General features: G+C 46.8%; 1 protein-coding gene across 1 annotated transcript; it reads right to left on the reverse strand.

Annotated features, from left to right (window-relative positions):
- Positions 1-13,541: 13,541 nt before the first annotated feature.
- Positions 13,542-16,835, reverse strand: LOC123044470 (probable serine/threonine-protein kinase WNK1). The gene is made up of 7 exons (XM_044467208.1): positions 16,527-16,835; positions 16,373-16,410; positions 16,015-16,242; positions 15,628-15,848; positions 15,360-15,517; positions 14,828-15,251; positions 13,542-14,728 (listed from the first exon to the last, which is right to left on the reverse strand). The coding sequence occupies exons 1-7, from the start codon at positions 16,611-16,613 to the stop codon at positions 13,773-13,775; spliced, it is 2,112 nt and encodes a 703-aa protein (XP_044323143.1). The 5' UTR covers positions 16,614-16,835; the 3' UTR covers positions 13,542-13,772.
- Positions 16,836-25,230: the final 8,395 nt, after the last annotated feature.

The following is a 25,230-nucleotide window of genomic DNA, read 5'->3' on the forward strand; positions in this document are numbered from 1 at the left end:
GGTTGGAAGGCTTCGGATCGGGTGGGTAGTGGCCTTTTGGGTGTGGGAGAGAAATCATTGTCGGTTCATTCGGCTCCGACGCGGTGTCGCCTGCGAGTGGCGCCATTCCTTCCTGAAGGGTGTTTGAGGTTCCAATCCCCTACTCCCTTCTGCGTGACGGGGGAAACCCTAGGACTTGCCAGGGTAGCAGCGCCGTCGTTGTCGCATTCCTTCTTGGAGGTGTTGCTTGGTACGCGGTGGTTCAGAATCTAGGGGTGTGGTGGGACGATTTCGATGGGAGCAGCGTTGGCTGGTCATCCACGCTTCATCGAGCTTTCGTTGTTGGCATTAGTTTCTCTTTTCTTTCTCTTTTTTTTGGGCTTGACGTAATGTTCGCCTCAGCAATTGCTTTGTGATTGATGTTGGTTGCTTAAGCGGGGGATCCTTTTATCGGCATCATTGAGTTAGCTACCTATATGGAAGGGAGTGCCTCTTGAGCTTGAATGGAGTGCAGGTATGTTTACTGTTGTTCATATGAACACACGTGATACAATTAATAGGTCGTCATGACATCTTACCTCCAGGATGTTGAAATATATTGCCTGCCTCTCTCTATCAGTTTGTACTTTTGGACAATTGACTGAAACATGAATTCAATATAGTATCCGAGCTAAGAGGTCTTGAGTTTAAGACCCTGCCAACGTAGTATTAAATAAAACGATTATGTGGCCTACATCGGACCACGTCTAAGGACTAAAATAGTCTAAACGTGAGGAGAAGTGTCGAAATATATCGTCCGCCTCTCTCCATCAGTTCGGACTTTTGGAGCAACTGGCTGGAGCGTGAATTCAATACAGAAAACAAAACAACCGCATTGTGCTGGTTGACCACCACCACACAATCAAATTCAAGAATAAGTTTCTGAAGACTATCTCTATGGCCAAGGTCACTGTCTATCGACAGGCATAGAGTGTTCATTGTTAATTTTAAAATGTTCATGTCTGTTTTTTAAATCATCATTAATTCAGGTGTATTTAAAACAGTTCATCGAGTGTGTAAAACAAGTCATTCGTGTATTTTAAAAATGCTCATTGTGAATTTATAACTGTTCATCTTGTCTTGAAAATGTCCATAGGGTATTTCAAAAAGATTATTTGTGCATTAAAAAATGTTCAGAATATCTTTAAGAAATGGTCAACGTATATCTAAAAAGTTCATCCTATGTTGTTATAATTTTATTATGTATTGAGAACACTTTCATTTTATATTAAAAATTTATTAATCCCGTATTTTAAAAGATGTTCATCATGTAATAGGACTTTTTAACATGTATTTAAAGAAACATCCATCATGTATTAAAAATGTTAATTATGTAACTATTTTTTTGCATCGTCATGTATTTAAAACATTTTCATTGTGTATTTTGAAATATATTCATCATGTTTTAAAAATGTTAATTATGTAATAAAAATTGTCTTTTTATATTTTACAAAACAATATTAAAATGATCTCATTGCGCATTAAAAAATTCATAGTGAATGAAAATTTGTTCATGTATTTATACACAAATGTTTCTATTTTCCCAACCATTTAAAAAAATGCGTATTTTTCAAGAATGTTTGTTTAAAAATTCTTCAAAAAATTCAAAAAATGTTAGCAGTTTTCAAACATTTGATGAAGATTTTAAATATGTTTGCATTTTTTAGAAAATGATCACTTTAATAGAATCATGTCTTTATGAAAAAACACAGAATAACCTAAAAATAGTAAAACCAAAAAAAATGAACTTGAGAGAGAGAGAGAGAGAGAGAGTGATGCATGACCATTAGATCTGGGTTGAGCGACCCCTATTAAATCATACAGTTTAGAAGTTTTGAAGAGTTAATGGGCTCGACCCAATTCGACTCGGGAGATATGGAAGAAAACACTAAATTTGGCAAGAATGTTTTCTCTGGATTTTGGAAACTTTTCCTATTTAAAATAATTTTGTAAAACGATTATGGCTTTTATAGTTGCCAAATCTCTACCAAAAATTCCAAGAATGATCTAATAAATCAAAATACTTATATTATATCAGAGAAATATACTTTCCACCCAAAAATAATTCTACAATTCATTTTCATATTTGAAAATATCCATGTAGACCCTTAATAAATCCCTAAAATTATTTTCTAGGGTTTATATATTCATATATTGGTTTCAAGCATCCAATGTGCAATGAGAGTCATCTGTGATAATTTCTATAGTTGACATAAGTTGAATCAAGTTGGAAATTTCCAAATGGATTTGAAATTCAAAGTCAAATAAACCAAATATGGTATGCATGTGATATCAGTTCTATTAACATTACAAACTAAAAGGTTGGGATGTTAAATCAAATGCCTTATCTTTCACATTGGTTGTCGGCCCTAATTTGTCAAAAAAAAATGATTATCCGTAAAAACTTACTAATATCCTTTCACGGGGCTTTACTGGTTCGCAAGCAAGTGACAATCCAATCACCCTGGCTTCCATGACCTCACTCTATGACCGCCTCTTACTATTACAACCGCCTTCAGTGCCACATGTAGATTTGTCATCATTACCTTGCCGGCCGCTCCCCTCTCACTGTCTTCTCATAATATCATCTATGTCGGAACTCCCTAACATTTCCCCACCGCAAGCCCCAAAATCCGCAAACAATCTCGCGTCGTCGCTACGAACTCGAGATGTTCTCTCTGCTAGCACCTCTAATTTCGTCCCTCGCCAAGCTACCCAGCACTACAATATTGATTCCTTCGACCCTAGGTCAAATACATAACAAGGGCCCTGTTGAACTCTGGATGCCCTGGAAGGGAAGATCTTTGGAGGTGTCAATCAACAAAATTATATAAGGAGCTCGTGAGGAGTAAAGGGCGGGGGTGAATATCACCACCGATCCGAAAAAAGTTCTCCTTTCACTCATTTCAGCGGTTAGTTAACTCTTTCATGCCTGCGGACAATTACTGTCTATGCATATTATTTCTTATTTTGGTGTTTGCATGATTTTCGTAAGGAATTGGTGTTCACATGTTATTTTCAATCCATGGAGCTCGTGAGATTTTCTTTGGGTAACACGCTTAACGTTGGCTTTCAGGCTAAAGGCCACAAAGATTCGTATATAAAATAGAGATAGTGATACTCTTCTCCTTCTTCTTCTTTTTACTCCCGCTCCTCCTCTCCCTCTTCGAAATCAGTTCATAGAGCGAAAAGTGTTTCGTACATGGGCCCTAGGCAGCCCTTTTTTTCATTGAACGTATTTTTTACACCTCAAAGAATAATGAAAAAAAAATATACATAGAGTATACACATATGAAACTTCATCAACATATATTTTCTTATGTGGTATACAAAAAGAAGACAAATACATATATTAAAAATTGTTGCAGTGGTGGTGGTGGTGGTGTGGCATTTTTCACAGAAATTGTATCTTATTATGTAGTTTGAAAATAATTGTATTATTCGATGAATTCTTGCAGATATGTAGTTAACATGTATACAAATTTGTAAAGAAGTTAAACTTTCTTGGAACTTTTAAACAATATTTCCAAATTTTATTCAAATTCCAAGCTCCCTACAGCCTGTCCTCCAAAATGTTGCTCCGCTCTCATTCAGAGAAATGCCCTTTTTTTGGCCATTCAAAGGGTGCCTTTTTTGGGGGAAATTCAAAAGTTGTCTGGTATGGATAACACATGTTTTGTTCATATGCCCCCCCCCCGGTACGTCTTTACAATGCACGGTGCTCTAGTTGCACTGCAAGTATCCTCCACTCGTATCATGCCCATAACTATGCTGCATCAGGTCCAACCCATATAGCCAAGCCATCACAAAAATACCGGCTTAACATTCTATTTATTCCTCCTTGAAAAAAACATTCCATTTATTACTCCAGTTTTGATTGCGTAACACGCACATCCACGTGCGAGAACATGGATATCGGACGGTGCGGACCAGGCGTAGGGATTGGGTGCGTTTTGGTCGTATCTCCCTCGGTATGCATTTCGGTTGTATCGCCACCGGTATGCGTTTCGGCCAATCTCCCCCTTTTCAACCACCAGGGCATCAGGATGAGGGCGTGCATTGCGATTGTATCTCTCCCTTTCCAACCATCGGGCATCGAGATCAGGGGGTGCATTTTAGATGTATGTCACGCATCCACAAAGAAGAACACATAATATATGATGCAGACGGGGGCACTGGATGCATTTCTGTCATATCTCCCCATTTCTAACCACCGGGGCATCGAGATCGGCGGGTGCGTTTCGGCTATATCTCGCGCATCCACATACAAGAATGTGGATCAGATGATGTGGACCAGGGCACTGGGACCAGTGGGTGCATTTCGGTCGCATCTCCCCTTTCCCACCACCGGGGCGTAGGGATCAAGGGGTGTGTTTCGGCTGTATCTCCCATTTCCAACCACCGGGGCATAGGGATCAAGGGGTGCATTTCTGCTGTATCTCCTTCTTTCCAACCACTAGGACATATGATCAAGGGGTGCGTTTCGGCTGTATCTCCCCCTTTCCAGCCATGGGGACATATGATCAAGGGGTGCGTTTCGGCTGCATCTCCCCCTTTCCAACCACCGGGGCATAGGATCAAGGGGTGTTTTTCGGCTGTATCCCTCAACCACCGGGGCATAGCGTAGCGATCAAGGGGTGCGTTTCGGCTATATCTCCCCCTTTCCAACCACCGGGGCATAGGGATTAGGAGGTGTGTTTCGGATGTATCCCCCAACACCGAGGCATAGCATAAAGATCAAGGGGTGCATTTCGGCGGTATCTCCCACTTCCAACCACCATGGCATTAGATGAGTACTGGCCAAATTTACTATTACGTACACTCCATCATACATTAGCCCGTTTCATGTCATCACTTTCTGACCTTGGTCACTAGAGGCCAGGCCCGGCTGCCTGTATGGTAGTGCTTCCAAAATAACGTTGCAGCCCATGTGCACCATCCAAAACGTGGCCTTGCATGAGGCTTGGCTGCTCTACACTTGTACAATTTTGTATATCTCTCCATCTTATCCTGCATTGCTGATTTGTATCATGAAACTGATGCGTCCTAGGTAGAGTATATCCATCCATCTCTTGCATCGCACTGCTGATGGATATATACGATTCCCGCAAAAAAGAAAATTACGGTGGTTGTTTCCCAGCTATAGTATACTCTGCGTGTTGTGAATAGAAACCTCCAGGTTAACTCTGCAGCCGTATGCCCCCGTCCAAGACGTGACCTTGCCTGAGGCTTGGCCGATGTACACTTGTACCCTTCGTATCTCTCCATCTCTATCTGGAGAAACTGATGCGTTGTACTCCTTCAATTCCTAAATATAAGTTTTTTCTTACAGATTCTAATATAGACTACATACGAAGCAAAGTGAGTGAATCTACCGGAAAATGCCATCGGAGGCCGAGCTCCAGTGAGCTCGTTTTCATTTTTTATTTTTCTGGAGCATGAAAAATTCCAAATTTATTTTTTGAACACACATGCACATGTATACTATGTATATGCAAAATTTCACAGTATTACACGTTTACATGTGGCCTACAGGAAAAAGACAAATACACATTTTTAATGGGCCTTTTATTTTTGTTATTGGGCCAGAAATTTGTTATTTTTGTACAGCCTACAAATCACAACATTTTTCGACGAAATTTAACACGTTCTTGCGGAATACATATAAGTTTTCATGATATTTTTTTCAGATTTTTCTGGAACTTTTAAATACGCTTTTTGATTTTTTCAAATATCGAGCTCACTGAAGCTCGGCCTCCAAAAATCCGCACTCGTGAATCTACACCCTAAATACGTCTAAATACATTCATATGTAATTCGTATTGAAATCTCTAAAAGATACTATATTATATTTAGAAACAAAGGGAGTAGCTAGCAGGTGACAACCGTGTAGATAGATGACACAAAATATGTGATGGAGGGGAAGGCGCGCGTCGCTGCACCGGGAACTAATGCGTTGTGTGTATCCTACTCATGCAAAGACTGTTTGTGCTCTCGTTGCACTCGTAGCCCCTTGATGCTACTCCCTCCGTCCGAAAATACTTGTCATCAAAATGAATAAAAGAGAATGTAACTAGACGTATTTTATTTTTAGATACATCCCTTTTTGTCCATTTTGATGACAAGTATTTTTGGACGTAAAAAGTACATTATTAGTCAAATAGAAAACGCCTTTTGCAGAAAAATAAGTCAGTTGCTGCAGACGCCAAAGCACTAACAAAAGCAGATAAAAATTCATGCCAAATCATACCACTAAATCACAACCATTGCCGCCCCCACCAGACCAAACGAAACCCACGCGCACGGTGGCCAAGGGCTCCAAATTAGGCGAGGCATGGCTGTCGAAATAGCGATCGCCGAAGGCCAGACGCACATACAGGTCGAAAGCGTACGGCCAAATCCTGCGTCAGCACTGCCTGCCGCTTTCTGGCATGATCATTTCGGTGATGAGTGACAAGGCAGCTTTCGGGAAAGCTACTTTGCACACACAGCAGCAAGAAACACAAGGCACACAAACAGCTTGCGCAATGCGATTTCCAGCGAGCAGAAGACGCGTGCTCAAATTGATTTCCGTACCTGCACAAAACTTTTCTTCTTCTGAATTTTGTTTCTTCTGCAAAGTTTTTCAGATGATCAGAAGTTCAGAACAAAGAGAAGGGGGTCCCAGCTAGCGTGCAGTGTATCGGAACAGTCAATTAATAGATAAAATCAATAGTAATAAGCTTGCTTCATCAACACCATAAGGAAGAAGAAAATATATAGACTTGCCTGAACTGTATCGGTGAAGATCCATGGATAATGGACTTGATTTTTTAAGCATTTCCTGAGATTTTGATATCTGAGGTAGTTGGGCCAATATCGCCGGCTGGTGGTACAGCCAGCCGTACGGCTGAGTTGGATCTCGGATCGGCCTAGGGCTCCTAACCTTCTTATCCTCTTATGTTGCCGCTTATCCCTTTCCCCGTTGGTGTTGAACCGCAAATCACCTTTCCCGTCCCAAAAAAGAAAGGCCTGCCCTATGGTGATGCCGGGGACGATGCAAGTCTAGCACGATACACAGTAGGCTCTTCACTTCCATCTCTCTGGTTCTTCCCAGAAAAGCAACCTCCTCATCCACATTTCTGGATACCTTCCCATAGCCTTTTCCATGGCCTACTTACTATACATGCTCTTGCCACCTAGCTCGAAGCCCATTGGTCAGGCATGCCACAAGAAGGAAGTTAGGCCAGTGGCTGCACTGCACTTCCTGTTGGAATTTGCTAGTGGGCTTTTGGCTCAAAGCCCAACTAAAATTCTGAATTTTTTTTGGCCCATTCATGCACACATGTGAGTGGAGTGAGTGAGGCTAAAGTTTAGTTTCACCTCATAAGTTGAAAGAGAGTTGCACCTCTTTATAAGGTGAGCTCTCCTACCACTTGTATGAGCATGAGAAGAGGAGACCTACACGCGCGCTCCTCCGCCTCGCCTCATCACGACGCGATTGCGCCGCGGGTTGCGGGATTGAGCCGAGCCAAGGACAGAGCTATGCACGTTGTCTATATTTTTGCTGCTCGGGAAAAATTAATGAGTCATAAATTAATAACGGAAATGTTAACGCCCACACGTGTGGCATGGCGTCAACTCGACCACACGCGCTTATCACCGTCCACTGCATTTCGCACGAATCTTGACACGATGTTGGGATTCCGGACTGCCACGTAGGACTAGCGAAGTGTGTGGCGTGTATGCCACTTCGCCCGCACGCTGTTTTGCCCCGACGACGACGGTTTTCATAGTCAGCGTGTGCGGTGGAACTGCCATCTCGCCCGCACACTATCTCGAACGCAGTGGTTGCCATATTGCACGACTCGCCACTCACCCCTCCCCGCACTGGTGATCTCTCGCTCCCTCCCCATTTACTCCCCAACCCACCCATTCTGCAGCGGTTCCAATTGATTCGGGAGGAGTCGAGAGGAGAAGGCGGTGGCGGTGGCGGAATAGTCGACGGCATTCACGGCGGTTGTTGGGATTCACCGGCCGGGGACGTCGTCGCCGGAGCAGCTGCAGGCCGAAGGTAAGCCTTCCGTCGTGGTCACACCCATTCCCCCGCGATTCATATCCCCTTTATGTGCTTGCTCGATTTCCCATCGGGATTTCTCAAGATCCCGGCGTTTTTCGCGGTGCGCATGTGTTGCCGCCGGCGAGGAGTCGGTTGTTTTGCTCACCCCTCCCCGCACGGTAGCTTGTTATGGTCTCGTCGCCGTCTCTCTCGCCGTCAAGCCGGAGAGACTCGCCGATTCCCCAACCGCATCTGCTCTCGCAACTGCTTTTTGGGATGGCGATGTTGATGCTGTTTAGTTCATTATGTTGCTCCTGAAATGCTATTGCCGTCAGTGTCGAGGCGTTTGTGTTGATGAAATTAATGTTATGCTAGTTGTGGACGAACCCTAGATCTATTTCAGGCGCATTCCAGAGTTTTGAGAATGATTGCCATGACAATTTGAAACAACTGCCACCACTGATGGCAACTGATTTCTGAAATTACTGTGTCAGTTGCCTTGTCAGTGGTGCATTTTAGGCGCATGTCAGATTGTATGAGAATGAAAGTCAAGTCAATTTCAATATCTACCACCTTTGATGGCAACTAATTTTTGAAACAACTGTTTCAGTTGCCATGTAATTGGTACGACAATGTTACTGTTTGGTTTTGTTTGAATCTACTTTTTAGGTGCATTTCAAATTGTTTGAGAATGATTGTCATGGCAATTTCAACAATTACCACCACTGATGGCAACTGATTTTTGAATCAACTGAGTTAGTTGCCATGTAGTGGTGCATCTTAGGCACATTTTCAGAGTGTTTGAGAATGAAAGTCATGCGAATTTCATCAACTGCCACATCTGATGGCAATTAATTTCTGAAACAAATGTGTCAGTTGCCATGTCGGTGGTACAGTAATGTTACTGTTTGGTTTTTGTTGGATACCGTTTTTATGTGCATTTCAAATTGTTTGAGAGTGATTGTCATGGCAATTTTAACAACTGCCACCACTGATGGCAACTGATTGTTGAATCAATTGAGTCAGTTGCCATGTCAGTGGTGCATCTTAGGCACATTTTCAGAGTGTTTGAGAATGAAAGTCATGTGAATTTCATCAACTACCACATCTGATGGCAATTAATTTCTGAAACAAATGTGTTAGTTGCCATGTCAGTGGTACAGTAATGTTACTGTTTGGTTTTTGTTGGATGCCGTTTTAGGTGCATTTCAAAGTGTTTGAGGATGATTGTCATGGCAATTTTAACAATTGCCACCACTGATGGCAACTGATTTATGAAACAACTGTGTCAGTTGCCATGTCAGATGGAGTGCCTTTTATCTGCCACAACTAGTTGTTTTGTTAACATGGAAACATGAATCTAGCATATGTCTGCCCCTATTTTTGAAGTACCCTTTAGTTAACTGCCACCACTGATGGCAACATGAATCTAGCTGCATTGCAGTTTGACACTTGCAGACGACAACTGAATCATTTAAGAAGCAGAGACATGTGTTGTTGCCATGTATCTGCATTTTTCTGCTCTCCCACTTTGGCTACATTTCTGTCTTTTTAATACGTGTTGCTCCATTTGATGTGTGTTTTTTGTTGCTACTGTAGCACAATGGCTCGCGGCGACCATCAGGACGATAACGATGACTTCATGGAGGTACCGCCACAGAATCGTGCGACCGGTCGGTCAAAAGCTGGTGATGAGGTCACCCCCCACAGGTGTGCTTGTCGTAGTCGCTTCAACGATTGCCACCCCCGACACTAATTCTTCATTGTTTGTGGCATCATCGGCGACCTGCTGTTGTGATGTCCCTCCCGTGTGCTCAAAGGTACCCGAATGAGATGCCCCCGCGCTGCCGTTTAGTGTAGTTGGAGGTCCTGCAGAAAAAAAGAAAAAAAGGCATGCATTTAATCTTTGTTTGAATGGCAGTTTTGTTTCATAACCGAAAAAACCATCTGCATTCGATTTCTGGCATGACATCAATCATAGTGTGCAGAATAATCTGGTTTGTTCACATTTTGGCACCCACAATTTTTTCTATACATGTCAACGACATTTTTTATTATGCATGGCAACCATAGTTGATAGTACATGGCAACCATAGTTGATTGTCCATGGCAAATGCAGTTGATAATACATGGCAACTGCAGTTGATTATCCATGGCTATTGTAGTTCATCAGACATGGCAACCACAGTACATCAGACATGGCAACCACAGTTGATCACACATGGCAAATGCATTTCATTACACATGGCAAATTCATTCATATCATACACGACAAACTACACTTTTTGCGAATACAACACACAAGCAGCAATGTCACATATAATTCCTCTGATGTTGCATTGGCAACAGAATCACTTCATACTACTCACCTGTGTTTGACGTCGATGGCAGGTACCCGATTGCTGACGGTTGCCACGTGCTACATGACGGTCTTGCGTTTCCACCATAAACTTGTAAGTATTTTCCATCTCTTCAAGTCTTTTTTTTCATCTTTTCCGCAAAAGCTGAATGGTTTTATTGATACGTGTTACCTTGATTTGCCACATTGGCTACTTGAAATTGGTCGAACGTACATCCATCAGCGTCAGCGCCCCGTGTTTGAACTTGCCAAGTCACCCCTGAGTTTGACCCTACGAAAAAGTAACATGATAGGACATAAGTACAATACCATTCCCCCACGCCCCCCATAACATGACAATTGTCCCTTTTTTTGATCATTTACCATACCCATGCTCACATACTGCTCTAAAAGTGGCAGCAACGATCCCGCGGAAATGAGTTGATTGTACTCTGATGCATCCCAAGGTTGCATTGCCAGGTTTTGAGAAAACCAATGATCTGCGCCATCTTTCTGATTCATTCTTCCGCCTCTTTTCCCATTGTGTTTTTCAGTCACTGCACAAACAAGAGACACATGAAACTGCATTTTCTGCTGATTTTTTGTACATACAAGAAAAACACGGCAATCCCATCACAATTATTGCGTAGACAACCAATTACATGATGGCAAATATGATATGCACGTTTGTTATCCCATTTTCTAAAATCTGGATGCCAAGTGTCGTTTTTGAACTGATGGCGATGAGCAACACAGTAAGATGGCAACTGACTAAACACCATGGTGGCCACTAACTGCAAAGACAGGTGGCAACCAACGTAAAAATTGAACGGTAACTACTTCTCTCTATTCCGATTGCCACCCAAATCCATCCCATCCATTCCTTCCATGCTTCTAGTGAACACTAGATCCGTGTGGCAATTGCCATGTAGTTGTGGATGTAGTTGCCCGCTTCGTGGGCAATCAGAAAGTTCAACTAGTAGGGGTGGAAATAGGACCAGAAAGACGATGAGATCGGAGATCGACCTGCTCCTCTTTTGTCTGTCGCCGCCGGCTCGTCGATCAGGGGGGGGGGTGGGGGCGGGGGGGGGGGTATGGGTGGTGGTGTCAAGGGGTTGGGGTAGGATGGAGGGGGATGGGTGCCGCTACAGATATAGTATGGTTGCCATGGCAACCAGAGAAGGCACGCGATGGGATCGGGAGGTAGGAGACGATGTAGATCTGATGCGATAGGGTTCGTTGGTAGGTCGCGGCATCGAGCACGCGTTCGGGTTGTGCGGGCAGCGGGATGGGTCGCCCGGACGTGTGGGCGTTCGTGCCACACACCGGACGTGCGGGTCGTGGCTCGTGCGCCCGGACGCCGTCGTGCGGGCGGATTAGTCCCCGCACCGAACAGGACGTGCGGGCCGACCCACCTAACTGCCACACGTGTGGCAGCTATCGGCGTCCATTAATAATTAACGGATGCCGTTTCCGGGTTTTTTGGATCGTGACGACACGGACGTGGGGTTTACTCCCACGACCTACCTGACCCGCACTATATAGTTAGGCAGACATCTACCCTAGCCGCCGCCATTTTTCGTATGGTTTCTCACCACCGTTCCAGACCATTGCGCCGCCGAGCAAGTCTTCTCCATCCCTCCTTTCGGCGTGCACCGGGAGAAGGGACAGCAGGCCTCTGGAACCCCGCCTCTCGTGATCCTGTACGGGAGAGGGGCGATCAGGTTTTTGGGGAGCGCACTCGCGCGATTGCTGGCAGCGACGACTTCACGAACGACGACTTCTTCCACGACCTCGGCAACCTCATCCTCGACGACATGAGCGACAACGTCAACGCCGGCGGTGCTGCTCCCGCTGCACCGTATGTGATTCTATCTTTCCTGTACGAGATCGTGGTAGAATTCATGTTTTACTATGTGCCCTAGATGTGATCTGTTCATCTACTATGCTAGTTCGCATGATTAGTTCAATCTCTGCTACTGTAGTCATGATTTATCTTCTGTTGATTCGGATTAAATCTAGTAGTAATTTGCTCATATTTTCAACACTTCCCAGATCAACTAGCATGTTCATGTTGGAAGTTTGCTCCGGTTTACTGCTAGGAGGTCTTTCAGTCGGGCAGCACAGCAAGCAGTAGAGACCCAACTTGATAATTATCTCCTAATCAATGGGCTTCGGGGCCCTGATCTCGATTATTAAACGCGAATCAAAGGCTACCGTACTTTACTGCTGCTTTTCATCTCCAACCTCGGTGCGTGCATGATAATAATGCCTATCTGAATTTTCTTCTGGAAAAGGGATGCCTATCTGAATAAATGTACTACTAGGATTCAAGCATCATCCTGCCTTTACAGAGTTGTTGTGAGCCACTTTAGCAGGGCTCGTGTTTTAACCACCGCTTTTCAAGACCATAAAATTGTCTAGCTCAGACGGAGCCCACATGAAAGAGAGATCCCCTGGTCCTGGAGCCCCCAAATGAGATCTGCACAGGTCTTCTCCATAAGTCTCTGCACCGGTGGAGTGATGGAGATGGACCTACCCTTGTCCTGCTCCGCCTTGCCCGTCGAGCTGGCATCTGGCAACTGGATCATCAGGCACCATGTCGGCACCTTTGATACAGCTTTGATTGATTACACTGTTTATTCTACTGCAACCAGGGCAAGATGGGGTGTGGGGTATCTATTTTATACTCCCTCTGTTCGGAATTACTTGTCTCGAAAATGAATGTATCTAGAACTAAAATACGTCTAGATACATCCATTTCTGCGACAAGTAATTCCGAACGGAGGGAGTAGGTGTCAATGTGGTACTAGGCTGTATTAGTATAGGACTGAGCTCTTCTCTTCCAGCTCCTAATCTTGGCGATCTGATTCATAGCTTAGGCACTTTGCTTTCTGCATAATTAACTAACAGCAAGGACATTGGCATCTATTATCAAGATATGGGCAAAATATCCTTCGTACAGCGACAGATCATAGCTCTTTCAAAGGCAATATCAATGAGATCAAGCATCAAAGCGACCCTGCTACCAAACTCAGACTTTATCAGGGAAGCAGCATTTTTTTTTTTTGGAAAAGAGGATAACCCCAGCCTCTGCAGCATCATACGACGCACACAGACAATCAGGGAAGGAGCATACACTCAACAGCCTAGAATGGTATCCTCTAGATTCACAAGGCAGAAGAGAGTTTACAGCTCAGGCATAATCCGCAGCCACGTTTCAATCTCAAGTCTACCACAAGGCAGAAGAGAGTTTACAGCTCGGGCATAATCCGCAGCCACATTACAGCCTCATGCCTACAGACTATCTTTCATATCGCATACATAAAGAACGAAAGGAATGTACAGTTCCCTGCAGAATTTACATGGCGAAACATCTCAGGCGTCCATGGCGCTTAGGGGTACAGATTTTGTTCTTGGGAGGTTTGGTGGCAACTGAGCTCCAGTATAATAGTTTCTGGCTGTGAACATACAGTCCGGGCTGCTCTCGGTGCGCAGGGCCCTTTGGGCTCCTGGGCTCGGACACACTTGGTTACTCATGCCTGAATGCTGATCGGTGCTTGCTGTGCCAGGGCTACTTGCTGTGCCGGGGCTTCGCTGGCAGGTCGGTACACGGAAATTGTGGTGCTTGCCAACATGGAAAGACTCCAGCTTGCTCAGTGTAGGCTTCGTCCTGCTTGCTCCATTGGTGGTGTTGTCGAAGTCCAGAGATGGATGAATAGCTCTCTTCAGGTGTGCCATTTTCCGCGCTTTGTACTTGGCCATCTTCACTTCATGCTTTATGTCGAACCCCTTCGACTGATGATCGGCGTCGCTCTCATAATTCTCGGTTGGGCACGACCGCTCCTGGAAAGAACTGAAGCAAAGCCGATCAGAAAGACCTCTTCTACCCATCTTTGGGAACCCATTCAGGCGTATGGGTTCCTTGTCTTTGACATGTTGCTCTTTTTGAGCGCTTCCATCATCAGAGCTGCCCCCTGAGTCATGCAAACCAGATTGCTCTTCATCGGCAGCTTGGAATGTGATCTCTTCAAACCTCCCATGCAGTTCTGCACATCGGCAACCACGAGAATTCGACGACATGTAGTCAAAAAGCGAACCACATGATGACACATTGGATCCACAGTTATGGCAGTATGCAGCGTCAGGAGCTTCCTCTATGCCTGGACCGGCCATCCAATCTGGCACCAATGCACTAAGCTCGCCATCGATCATCTCAGCGATACGAGTAACCTCATGGTCAGTTATGTCCAGCTCGCCTATCATCTCAGTTGCCACACTTAATGCAGTATCAGCCTCAACATCGAACGGAAAATAGATGTTGCGTACCCGGCCTGCAAATATGAGAAATTAGTTTTCACAAAATATCTGAATTAACATTTTCACACACTGAATTCAACCAAAGAGTTTAGGCATCATAAATTGCGTGTTACCATCATCATCTGTAATTCGTAGTCTGAGGAAGATTCCTCCATCCTCACTTTTTCTCCCTTTGATTGCGATGTCCACAGTGCCAAGAGGCTCATCTTCGTGGCCGTTGAACAGATCAATGCCATCAGCTTTAGTGTCGTCATCTTCAAACTCCGTCGGTGCACCTTCGTCAATGCTTTCTGAGAACCCATTGCTCATCACGGACCCATTACTGTAAGCATGCCTTAGGTAGGGCTGCCGAAGGTAATTGTTCAACAGGGTGTAATCCCCATCCCCAGAACATAGAGCCATGCCATCAATGCGCAGGAAAGGGTCATTGAGCAGCTCTCTTGCCGTGAGCCTCTCGGAAGCAGTGGTCAGACATTTCTCAACAAATTGCCTCACCATTGGATCTTTCACCTTGTACAAAGCTTCAGGCTTAGTACCCTACCAACCAAACCACTAGATGACATCAGTAAAACAATTTCCAACTAGCCACACACCAGAATCACAAGAGCTGCAAATGGCTAAAGAGAACCAAGAGGTACTTCTTACAGAGATCACTCTCTTGTAGATCTGCACCGGGTGCGAGCATTCGCTATACGGGTACTCAAAGGTGACCATCTCAAGCACGCACATCCCGAAGGAGTATATGTCCACCAGCTCGTTGTATTCTTCGGCGTACACCTCCGGCGCCATGAACTCAGGCGTACCTACCCAAACAATCCGACACGTCCACCTCATCAAATTTCCACAGAACCATCACCATTTGGGATTGTAAAACCATTTTTCCATGCTAGGTAGCTAATCGGCTGAAGCTTACCTACGCAGTGAACAGCGTGGGACTTGCGGAGGATGGCGGCAAGGCCGAGGTCGCCGATCTTGACCTCGCCCTGGTTACCATTGACGAAGATGTTGTCGCACTTGAGGTCCCGGTGGATGATGGGTGGATTGTGGCTGTGTAGGTACAGCAGGCCGCTGAGGATCTGCCGGCACCAGTCCTTGACCGCCCATATGTTCACCTTCCTGTGCTTCTGCCTGTACCTAATCACCACCACACCAGCAAATCACAAGCAATCAATTAGGCATACAGAAGAGAAGATACGGTACTTCTTTTCTAGAATTGGGCAGAAAGAAAGGAGATTTTCTTTAGATTGAGCGTACAAGGATACAACTTTATTGAGCATTAAAGAGGGCTAGATGAGATTACTGGCGGAGGGTGCCGGAGGTGAACATCTCGGTGATGAAGTTGATGTGGCGGGCAGAGACGTCGACCCAGGAGGTGTAGAACTTCATGATGTTCTTGTGCTTGAGCGTCTTGAGGAGGTGGATCTCGCAGTAGAGGCGCTCCAGGTCATCGGGGCACTGCAGGAAGTCGTACAGCTTCACCTGATTCCACGCCACCTCCATCCCCTGGTACTCGTCGAACGCCCGGTACCTGAAACCAAACCAGCCGCCCGTCGTCAGCAGTCAGCTCGGCCGGCGCGACGGCGGGCTAAGAAAGAACCGACAGCAAGCAGCGAGCGAGCGAGCGAGCGAGCGAGCGAGCAGAGGACGGCGGATCTTACACGGTCTTGGACGCGCCCTTGCCGAGGACGTCGTTGTACTGCAAGAAGCATGGAGCAAACGGATCAGCGATCTGGCATGGCAGGGAAACGAATCGAGAAACGGCCGCAGGAGGAGGGGAGGTTGTTGTTGGTGGTGGGGGTGGTGGTGCCGTACCCTTCCGTACCGGCCGGTGGGGTCGAGCTCCGCGTACTCCCCGCAGTCGGCCGCGTTGGCGCTGGCGTTGGCCCTGGCGCCCATCATCCTAGCTCCGGCTCGCTCCGCTCCGTAACCAGTGCGGCAAGCTCCCGCTCCGCGCCGCCCGGGAGGCAGCTGCTGGCTCGCCGGCGCGCTGGCGCTGCTAGGAGGAGTGGATAGGGAGTGAGGAGGGGCAGGGGAAGGGGGAGGGGGAGGAGGAGAGGACCGGCGCGGGAGCGAGCGGCCTATTTAGGGAAATGTGGGCACACATGGTGTGTGTGGGCAGATAGAGAGAGAGATGGGAAGCAGCCAAGGAGGAGGGAGGAGGGGGGTGGGGATGATGAGGCTACCCCAATGCTAAGCATGGGTTTAGTTTAGATCGGAGTAGATTAGATCAATGGAAAGCCAGAGATAAACTCGCTGTTTTTAACCGCACACGAGATGAGATTTACTAAGGCTACGTACGTACTAGGGGTGACAGGATCCTAGATACTGTCGTTGGCTAGTCGGGTGAGACTACAATTCCATCATGACACGGTCAAATTAGCCTCACCCCATGCCAATATACTAATCCACAATTATTCGGTGCAGATAAATCAGACCGGGATCATGGCGTGGCTCCTCTTCGTCTCTAAAAGGAACTGTAAACACATTAGAAAATGCGCAGGCCGGTCCCTGCTTTTTTATTCATTTCTGAAAAGGCAGCCCGATTTTCCAAGAAAGCATGTTTGGTTTGGACCCAAATGTTGTTCAATCCCATGGCCGAAAACGACGGCTCGCGGAAAAGTATAGATGTAGAAGATCAGGGGGGAGAAACTATGTCGAGAACGGGGGTGTCTTTTCTTCTTATTTTTATCTTCTCTGTGACCGGAAAGGGGACGGCTGATTAAAAAGGACGAATGGACGATCTTGGCGCAAACCGAACAAGAAAATGGTAGTGGTAAATTTACTGGGGTTTTGTTTTCTTGTCCTTGACAAGGCAAATCTGACTCTTGACTTCGGAGAAGAAAAGGAAATGGTTGGAGAGCGGCCCCTTTGTTTGCCTGACCGATGATGATGAAGCCCTGCTAAATGCTATGCTCCCCCGGCAAACACGATGAGTGTCTGGTTCATCTTCATTTCCCAACACGATGGAGAATTGTAAGCAGTTAAAAAGATACCGGATAATTGGATAAAATTACTCGTACATGAGATTCACATCTCCATTTTTCAACACGGTGGAGATTTGTAAGCAGTTTAAAAGAAATCAGATAATTGGACACAATTGGTCATACATGAGATTCACCCTCGTCCACCGCTAACCGTCAAGGTAGGTGAGCTACTGACGGAGTGGTCGCTCCGAGAAAATGGTCTGAGCCGCCCTCGCCACCGCAGGCCCTCAGTAAGGAGGATCCGACCCCCCTGCGCCATCACATCAAGTAGAAGGCGACGTCGCCTGTCCACCACATTTAGGTGGAGTCGTGGTGCCCCCAATGCAACTACGTCATCCAAATCGAGTGTCATGTGAAGGAGGAGTCGGCGTCGCCGCCGCACAGCCACTACGCCCAGAGACGGGCCTGCGTTGTCGCCGCACCGCAACTAGCGCGAACCAGTACCTCGACGGCCTTGGCGGCTCCTCTTCGTCGCGGGTCATCGTGTCGGCCGTGGACAAGGCTTCACGGCAGGAGCGGCGCAACGTGTCGCGTCGCTCCGAGTTCAATAAGTCGGATGAGGTGCAGGCCTGGGTCCACAAAGACCCCAACCTGGCGGTGAACTGGGCCCTCGACCGGTCGGTCACCATCTTAGAGATGGCAACGCGGCGTCGCGGCCGCATGGATAGGGAGCTCGCTAAGAATAGCAACGGATGGTCGTTAAGCGACACCTCTGCTAATGCTGACATGGGCAAGATTGTCTATAGGGATCCACGGTCGGGGTCAACATTGGCACGGCATCCCTCTACATAGCGCAAGAGGAAGCGGAGCAGCTCCTCCGCGAGCGCGGATGATGGTCGGGCAAGACTGTCACGGCCCTGCACCCTTCTGCCGCTGGAAGGATTACTCTGACAACGGCACGGACGGTGATGGCAGTGCGGCCGGCCAGAGCGGCCACACGTACGAGGTCATCGTTCGCTACAAGTTAGCGTACTAGTTTTCTTAGTTAAATGGACGAAATATCATTCTTTTATGTAAATTATGTCTAAACTTTGCTAAATTCATCGTGTTTGTTGAAACTTTTCTAGATCGTTAAAATCTGCTTTCAAATGTATGCACACACACGGTTAGATGGCTTGACTGACTAGTCCGGGCCGGCCAGTGAATGGATACCGTGTCCGATTTTGGGTCAGCGTAGGAAATGCCCTTAGAGCATCTACAAGTGGATTTGGCAATTCCACCCCTCTATATGTCCGCAGGCACGTCCGATCGCTTTCGCAGGCAGTTACCAGTCATCCCTCATTTTTTTCTCCATTGCATCCAGTTAGTTCATATTTGATACCTCAAATTCATACAAAGCATGCAGAATAAAATCTATGTAATACGTAGATTACCTAAGCTAGCCTACATTGCTCGTCGTCGGAGATGACAACGATCTTCGTGCCGGCAATGTCGGATGGCCCTGCCTCCTGGTGGATGGCCGCCTTCCACACCCCTTTTTCCTCATCATCGAACAACTTGGCGAAGATCTCGTCGGGCTCTCTGTCTGCCTACTGAAGGAGGAGGCGGTTGGCGTCCACCCCCCTCCGGCTAGATGGATCGATGATGGCATGCTGCTCTGCCGCCTGCTCCTCTTGGGCCACCTCGAACTACGCCAGTGCCTCGGGCATGTCGAAGCCCGCAGTCGGAGGCGCCAGATCCGCCTCACTTCCGTCCTCCTCCGCCTCCGCGTCCGCCATGGTCGCGCCCTGCTCCTCCTCCTCCGGCTCCGGTTAGTCTGGTTAGGCCGGGTGCGGTACGGGCTTCACGCCCAGCCCGGGGTTTCTCAAGGAGATCGAGCCGCCGCTCCGGTGTGAGCTTGGTGTGCGTAGTGATTTGGTGCCTCGACACATATTGGAATGTGGCGGTGACGGAGGGTAGAGGAGGGAAATGGGGACAATATAGGGTTTGGGTGCTGGGGTCCGGCTTAAATAACCAGACTAGGGCCCTCGGGTGCTGCTCCGAAGCAGCACCATTCGGCTGCATCGAGAATAGGAGACGACGTCCATCGGACTATGGGTTTTCGACTGTTTCCACGTGTGTCCTTGCAATCAGTCCGATGTGACGAACACGTCCGGGCCTCTTCATATCTGCCCCAAATTTTTGTTGGATACAAGGGTGCGGACAACCCCGCATATAGGACGATACGAGAAATCCATCTGATTGAGTTTTTACCGGTCAGTGACCGGCTGTCCGCCCATCCACATAGGGGTTGAGGCGTCCGACGGTAGATGCTCTAAAAGGTGTGTGAGAGGCTGCCCACTGGCCCCATCGACAACAGCCACACTCCTGCCATACCCACGCGGCCACAACCCCGTACGGAACCGGCGCCTTGTACGGTAGTCCCACCCCGGGCAGACACCAGGATCAGTGCGGCTCCTGCACGCCGCGCTGCCTCCTTCCCTCCTCGGCTACCGGCATCGATCCGGCCGGCCGGAGACGGCTATAAAAATTTCCACGCGGCTGCTGAAGTGAGATATACATATGCGTCCGTCGATGGCGAGACTTAGTTTTAAAAGTGAATGGCGATTCTCTAGAGGTGGTGCTGGTAGATTACTACACTATTTCAGCTGTTCGCACGGGTTCATTTTAGTGATTAAAACCATGCAATCATGCATCAGCAAGCCTAGAATGACTGCAATTTTTATGTGAGAAGCTGGAGCTCTATTTAATATCCTTTGACCCTTGGTTGGACTCAATAAAACCAGTCCCTGTTAATAAAATGTTCGAGAGGGACAATGTGGCATCATTTTCCGTCTTTTGGACCTGCAAATGGAAGAAAATTAGCGTTCATACATCCTCGGACAAAGACATGTGGTACCTCCGAATATCCTGGGTTGGCATAGGTGCACTTAGCCTAAGTCATATTCTTATTTCCATCGTAGAAAGAAAAGTCGTATTCTTATTTGAGGGATAGTGTGCTAAGAAATCTTGGTGTAGTCATTTCAAGATGAATTTATCTACTAGTGAGCATGCGGCAGTTGTAAATTCTGACAGCCTCTTTTGCCAAAAAGGGTTTCCTCCCGCTTTGTATACAAAGCAACCAACCGAGACAACGCGAACCAACCCGTGGTTGGAATGGTTAGGTGGATAGTGGTATCCCCAGCCCACCAGGGTTCAAATCCTGGTGCTCGCATTTATCCTGGATTTATTTCAGAATTTCCGGCGATACACTTTCAGTGGGAGGAGACGTTTCCGTCGACTACGAGGCGCCTACGGTGACTTTGTAAAGTCTCAAGATGATATGCCGGCTCAGTCTCTCGGAGGTGCTCATAGGGATAGGGTGTGCGTATGTGCGTTCATAGGGATGAGTGCGATGCGGAGCATCCCACGTTCATTCGACTCCAGCCGAGGCAACCTACAGCGCCCGGACGACCGACGCCACCTGTCCAGAGCCAAAACGTCGGGCGTCCGACAAGCACCGGACGACCGGACGTCCGGTACCTGTCGGACGACCGACGCCTGTGTGTGCGCAGCTTCGGGCCCCAGGCCCATGTACCTCCTCCTCCTCCTAGAGAGGGTTAGCATAGGTTTAGCTCATTTGAGATAGAGGTTTGCTCATCCACACGGATATACTCCTCGTGAGAGACCGCGACCTCTTCGGAGAAGATCCATCTTGGATTCAAGACCCCATTCATGGGATGACCCTCAAGACCTCCTCACGGAAATGAACTACCGCCACTTGTATCGTCCTTTGTTGGATTCAGATCTTGTATCACTTTGAGTTTCGAGGATCTAGCATATGTGTGACCTTATTCTCGTTGGTTGAGTGTTTTCTCTTGTGTTTTCTCTTGTGTTTGCCCTTGTTTTCCCCTCGTTTCCCCCTCGTGTTCTTGGTAGGATTCCCTCCAAACATGAAAGATCGGGCGTCTAGGGTTCTACCCTACATCATCTTGGTATCATGAGCCTCGTTAATCATGTTTTTGGAGCCCCTACCCTCTTTTTCTAGCTTGATTTTGTTGTGTTCTTCCCCAATTTCAAAAATTCCCACCAAAAATAGCCCCAATTTTTTTGTGATTTGTTGGTTTGATGATGTTTTGTTGATTTTGATCCATGGATTTGCTTGGTTTCAAGTGAATCTAGCATCTCCCCAAGTTTCCCCATCTTTCATCCACGAAATCTCATCAATTTTGACCCTGAAATCCCCAAATTCCGCCCAAAATCGCGTCCCGAATTTCGCATCTCGCGTTGACACCGACCCACCGGACGACCGACGTTTTTTCGGACGTCCGGACCCCCTCGGAACCATCGGACGACCGACCATCATCGGACGTCCGACATCCCTGATCAAGTACCAAAACGGCGGATTTCCGGCTATTTCCGGACGTCCGTCCCGCGCTCCAGCCACCGGACGTCTGACCTATAGATTCAGACTTTGGCTGATTTTTGTTTTGCCCATAACTAATTCATCCGAACTTTGATTTTGGTGTTCTTTAGCTCGTTTTGAAGCTATCGACATCCCTCATCCCACAAAAATAACACCAACACCATTTGACTCCATCAAATTTTCTGAAATTTGGCAAGTTTGCCTAGGCCTTCCACCATATCATCCGCTATACCACCACCGACTTCCGCAACCTAACCCATTTTGTTCACCATAGCATTAGTGGTTGATTGAGTAGTAATTCGAGTCTCCTAAGGTGTTTCGGCTACTTAGGGATGGTTACTTCTTCATCAACCACCACCACCATTTCTGTATAACCTTGCCAACCATACACTTCTGCCACCCCAACTTAACCCAATTGTTGTTTGAGCTTGTTTGAGTTGTGGCTTGTGTCTCCTAAGGTGTTTTAGCTACTTAGGGAAAGCAACTTCAACTCCTACACGTGTATAGCCCATATTTCCACTTCCGCATTGCCAAGTGCAAACCACCACCGCTTTCCCGCTACCACCATTTGACTTTTGTCCTTGAGATTTTGAGTTGTGGTTTTTCCGTTTCCTAAGGTGTTTCGGCTAATTAGGAACGGGTCTACATCGACAACACCGCCTCTCATCATCGACACGGACGGTAACCTCGACATCATCATTGTACATTCCCCTTGCCATTGCATTGTTAAACCCTAGCCCATTTTGCGTCACTTGCCTATCGAGACTAGCCATTGAGTATTGCCGGCAACGTTACTTGTGCATATTAGTGATCATACTTCCCATAGCATACATACCATATCATCGTGGTGCATATCTTGGTATTATCTCTTGTGCCACAAGTTTGTTCCCGCGTATATACAATTGCTACCTTGGTTTGTGCATTTCGCGAAGTGGCCATACAAAAAAAAGAAATAAAGCTTTTAAGCAAAAGAAAGAGAGCAAAGAAGCTTGTAAGCAAGTGCCATAGCATCATACCACATTGCATATAAGATTGTCATATCCGATCATCTTGGATCATCTTGAGGAAAACACCGGGAACACCATACATACATAGCATACTTGGGATAGAAGTCCATATATTTTGCATCTTATAGGTTGTGCACAAGTGTCATATCCGCCTATAGAGCAATCGTGCTAGCGTCTCTCTTGAATTGTGCAACACGAGCGTTTTCCGTGAATTCCACATTTTGTGCTCACTCCTTGGTTGCACAACCCCATTTATTTATCCGTGTGTGTGTTCCCGTGTGCCATTCTTTGCTATTGGTCTACTTGTTTCGCTTGCGAATTTGTGAATCTCTTTCAACATTATTGACTCTTGCTAACATTTTGCATCAAAATTTTTGTGCCACTATCCTCACCGAGCTCCACCGTAAGCCTTATTTGTGTAGGTGTCAGAATCAACGAGATTGGTACCAATTGTGCTATTTCCTTGTTACATCATTGAGTGATCATTGATCCATTTTCAACATCGGTCAAGGTACATTTGGTATAGTTCTCTCCTTTCTTCCACTCATATTTTCTTGAGTCTTGTGATGGATAGGCAAGGCATTTCATCTCCGGTCTTCAACAACAATGACGGCGCAAACAACTACATCACCAAAGCATTAATCTTCGATCTACAACGACAAATGCAAGGCGCACAATCAAGATTGTGAGAGCGCATCGACAATCTCTTCAACGACATTCGACACTCTGAAGCAAGGAAAAGGGACTACATCGACAAGAAGCTTTTCGCACAAAAAGAGGAGCAAGATGCAAGGATGGAGGAGATTCGGGCCTTGATCAAGTCTTCTTCCCCTTCGTCATCTTCAAGGCGGCGACGTTCAAGCCACAAGCCTTCGAAGCGCGAAAATGATGCAAGCGCAATTCGTCCACGTCCACATCTACATGGCGATCACCATCACGTTCGTGATCCACATCGTCATGAAGGGCAAGTCACCTCCAAGCATCATGTGCACGACGACAACGAACTCCATCGAGCTCAAGCACGACAACGGCACCATCATCATGAAGATGCTTGCCAAGCGCAAATGTACAAGTCCCAACAAGCCCTACTTCACGCCAAGTCCAAGCTTCATGAGCAAAAGAGAAGACCGCGAGATGAGCACCAACAAGACGAAGCTACGGCTACCACCACCACTTCGGCATCTTCGCCAAGTGTTCTCAAGGCATCTTCGCCTTTGGACGTACGACATCTTCGCCTACCTCCCACGAGTACGCCTACAACGATTTCATCAAGTCCAAGGCGACCACCTACAAGTGAGGGCGACACTTCCATCTTCGGAAGCCCCTCAAGGAAGATGGCCAAGCATGGGAATTTCACTTCGGTCATGGAGACTAGCTACGAGGTGCCACATCATATGGGCCTCCCACACCAAGATGGTGACAAGAAGGTCGAGCAAGCGCCATCCCCTCCGACCACGGCGATAGGAGTTGAGCATGTAGACATTTGCACCTACATCTCTCTGACACCCACATATGTCAAGATACTCCATTTTTCATGTGAGGAGAACCACCACCCTACGAGTTAGATGCGTGGCTCCACCATATATGACACTGAGAGCATTTCCTATGAGAGGATGAGTGTGACCACCACTAGCCCCACACATGAGAGCATGCCACACATCCTATGTGAGGTTGAGAGCCATTTGATGACTCCACCAACCATATGAGTGAGAGCATCCTTGAGGGAGTGAGTGAGCCACAACACTTAGTGAGTGAGGTAGTTGAGATGGCATGTGAGGCCACTTTGATTTCTAACGACTTAACCTCTACTCCTAGTGTGTTCTTATTTGGTGCTAGGTCTCCTACATTATGACAAACCTATCCTCGACGAGTCCATCCCTCCAAAGGAGACGATGATGGCCATGGTGGACGATGATGCACCCCCACATGGTTCCATCAAGATGAAGATGACAATGATTGGATCTTCAACACCTCACCTACAACACATGAGCCATGCTCCAAAGGTAACATAGGTGATGGTGCTTCTCTTGTCCCACTAGTGGACTATCTTACCAATGATTGCTTGCATGATGTTGACCCACCTATTCCCATGCTTCATGCTAGTGCGACTTCTTCATGTCTTGACTTACCTATTTATGATGAATATGATGATGAGCATGTTGAGTTGCCTAGTTGTGATG

Source organism: Triticum aestivum, chromosome 2B (assembly GCF_018294505.1).
Source record: "Triticum aestivum cultivar Chinese Spring chromosome 2B, IWGSC CS RefSeq v2.1, whole genome shotgun sequence".
NCBI lineage: Eukaryota > Viridiplantae > Streptophyta > Magnoliopsida > Poales > Poaceae > Triticum > Triticum aestivum.

Bases quoted from the DNA above. Each gene is read 5' to 3' on its own strand.
- LOC123044470 (XM_044467208.1), bottom strand. From the start codon at position 16,613: ATGATGGGCGCCAGGGCCAACGCCAGCGCCAACGCGGCCGACTGCGGG. The intron at 16,243-16,372 runs GTAAGATCCGCC...GTTTGGTTTCAG, and splicing joins AAGGGCGCGTCCAAGACCGT to GTACCGGGCGTTCGACGAGT. The intron at 15,518-15,627 runs GTAAGCTTCAGC...TTGTTTGGGTAG, and splicing joins CCACGCTGTTCACTGCGTAG to GTACGCCTGAGTTCATGGCG.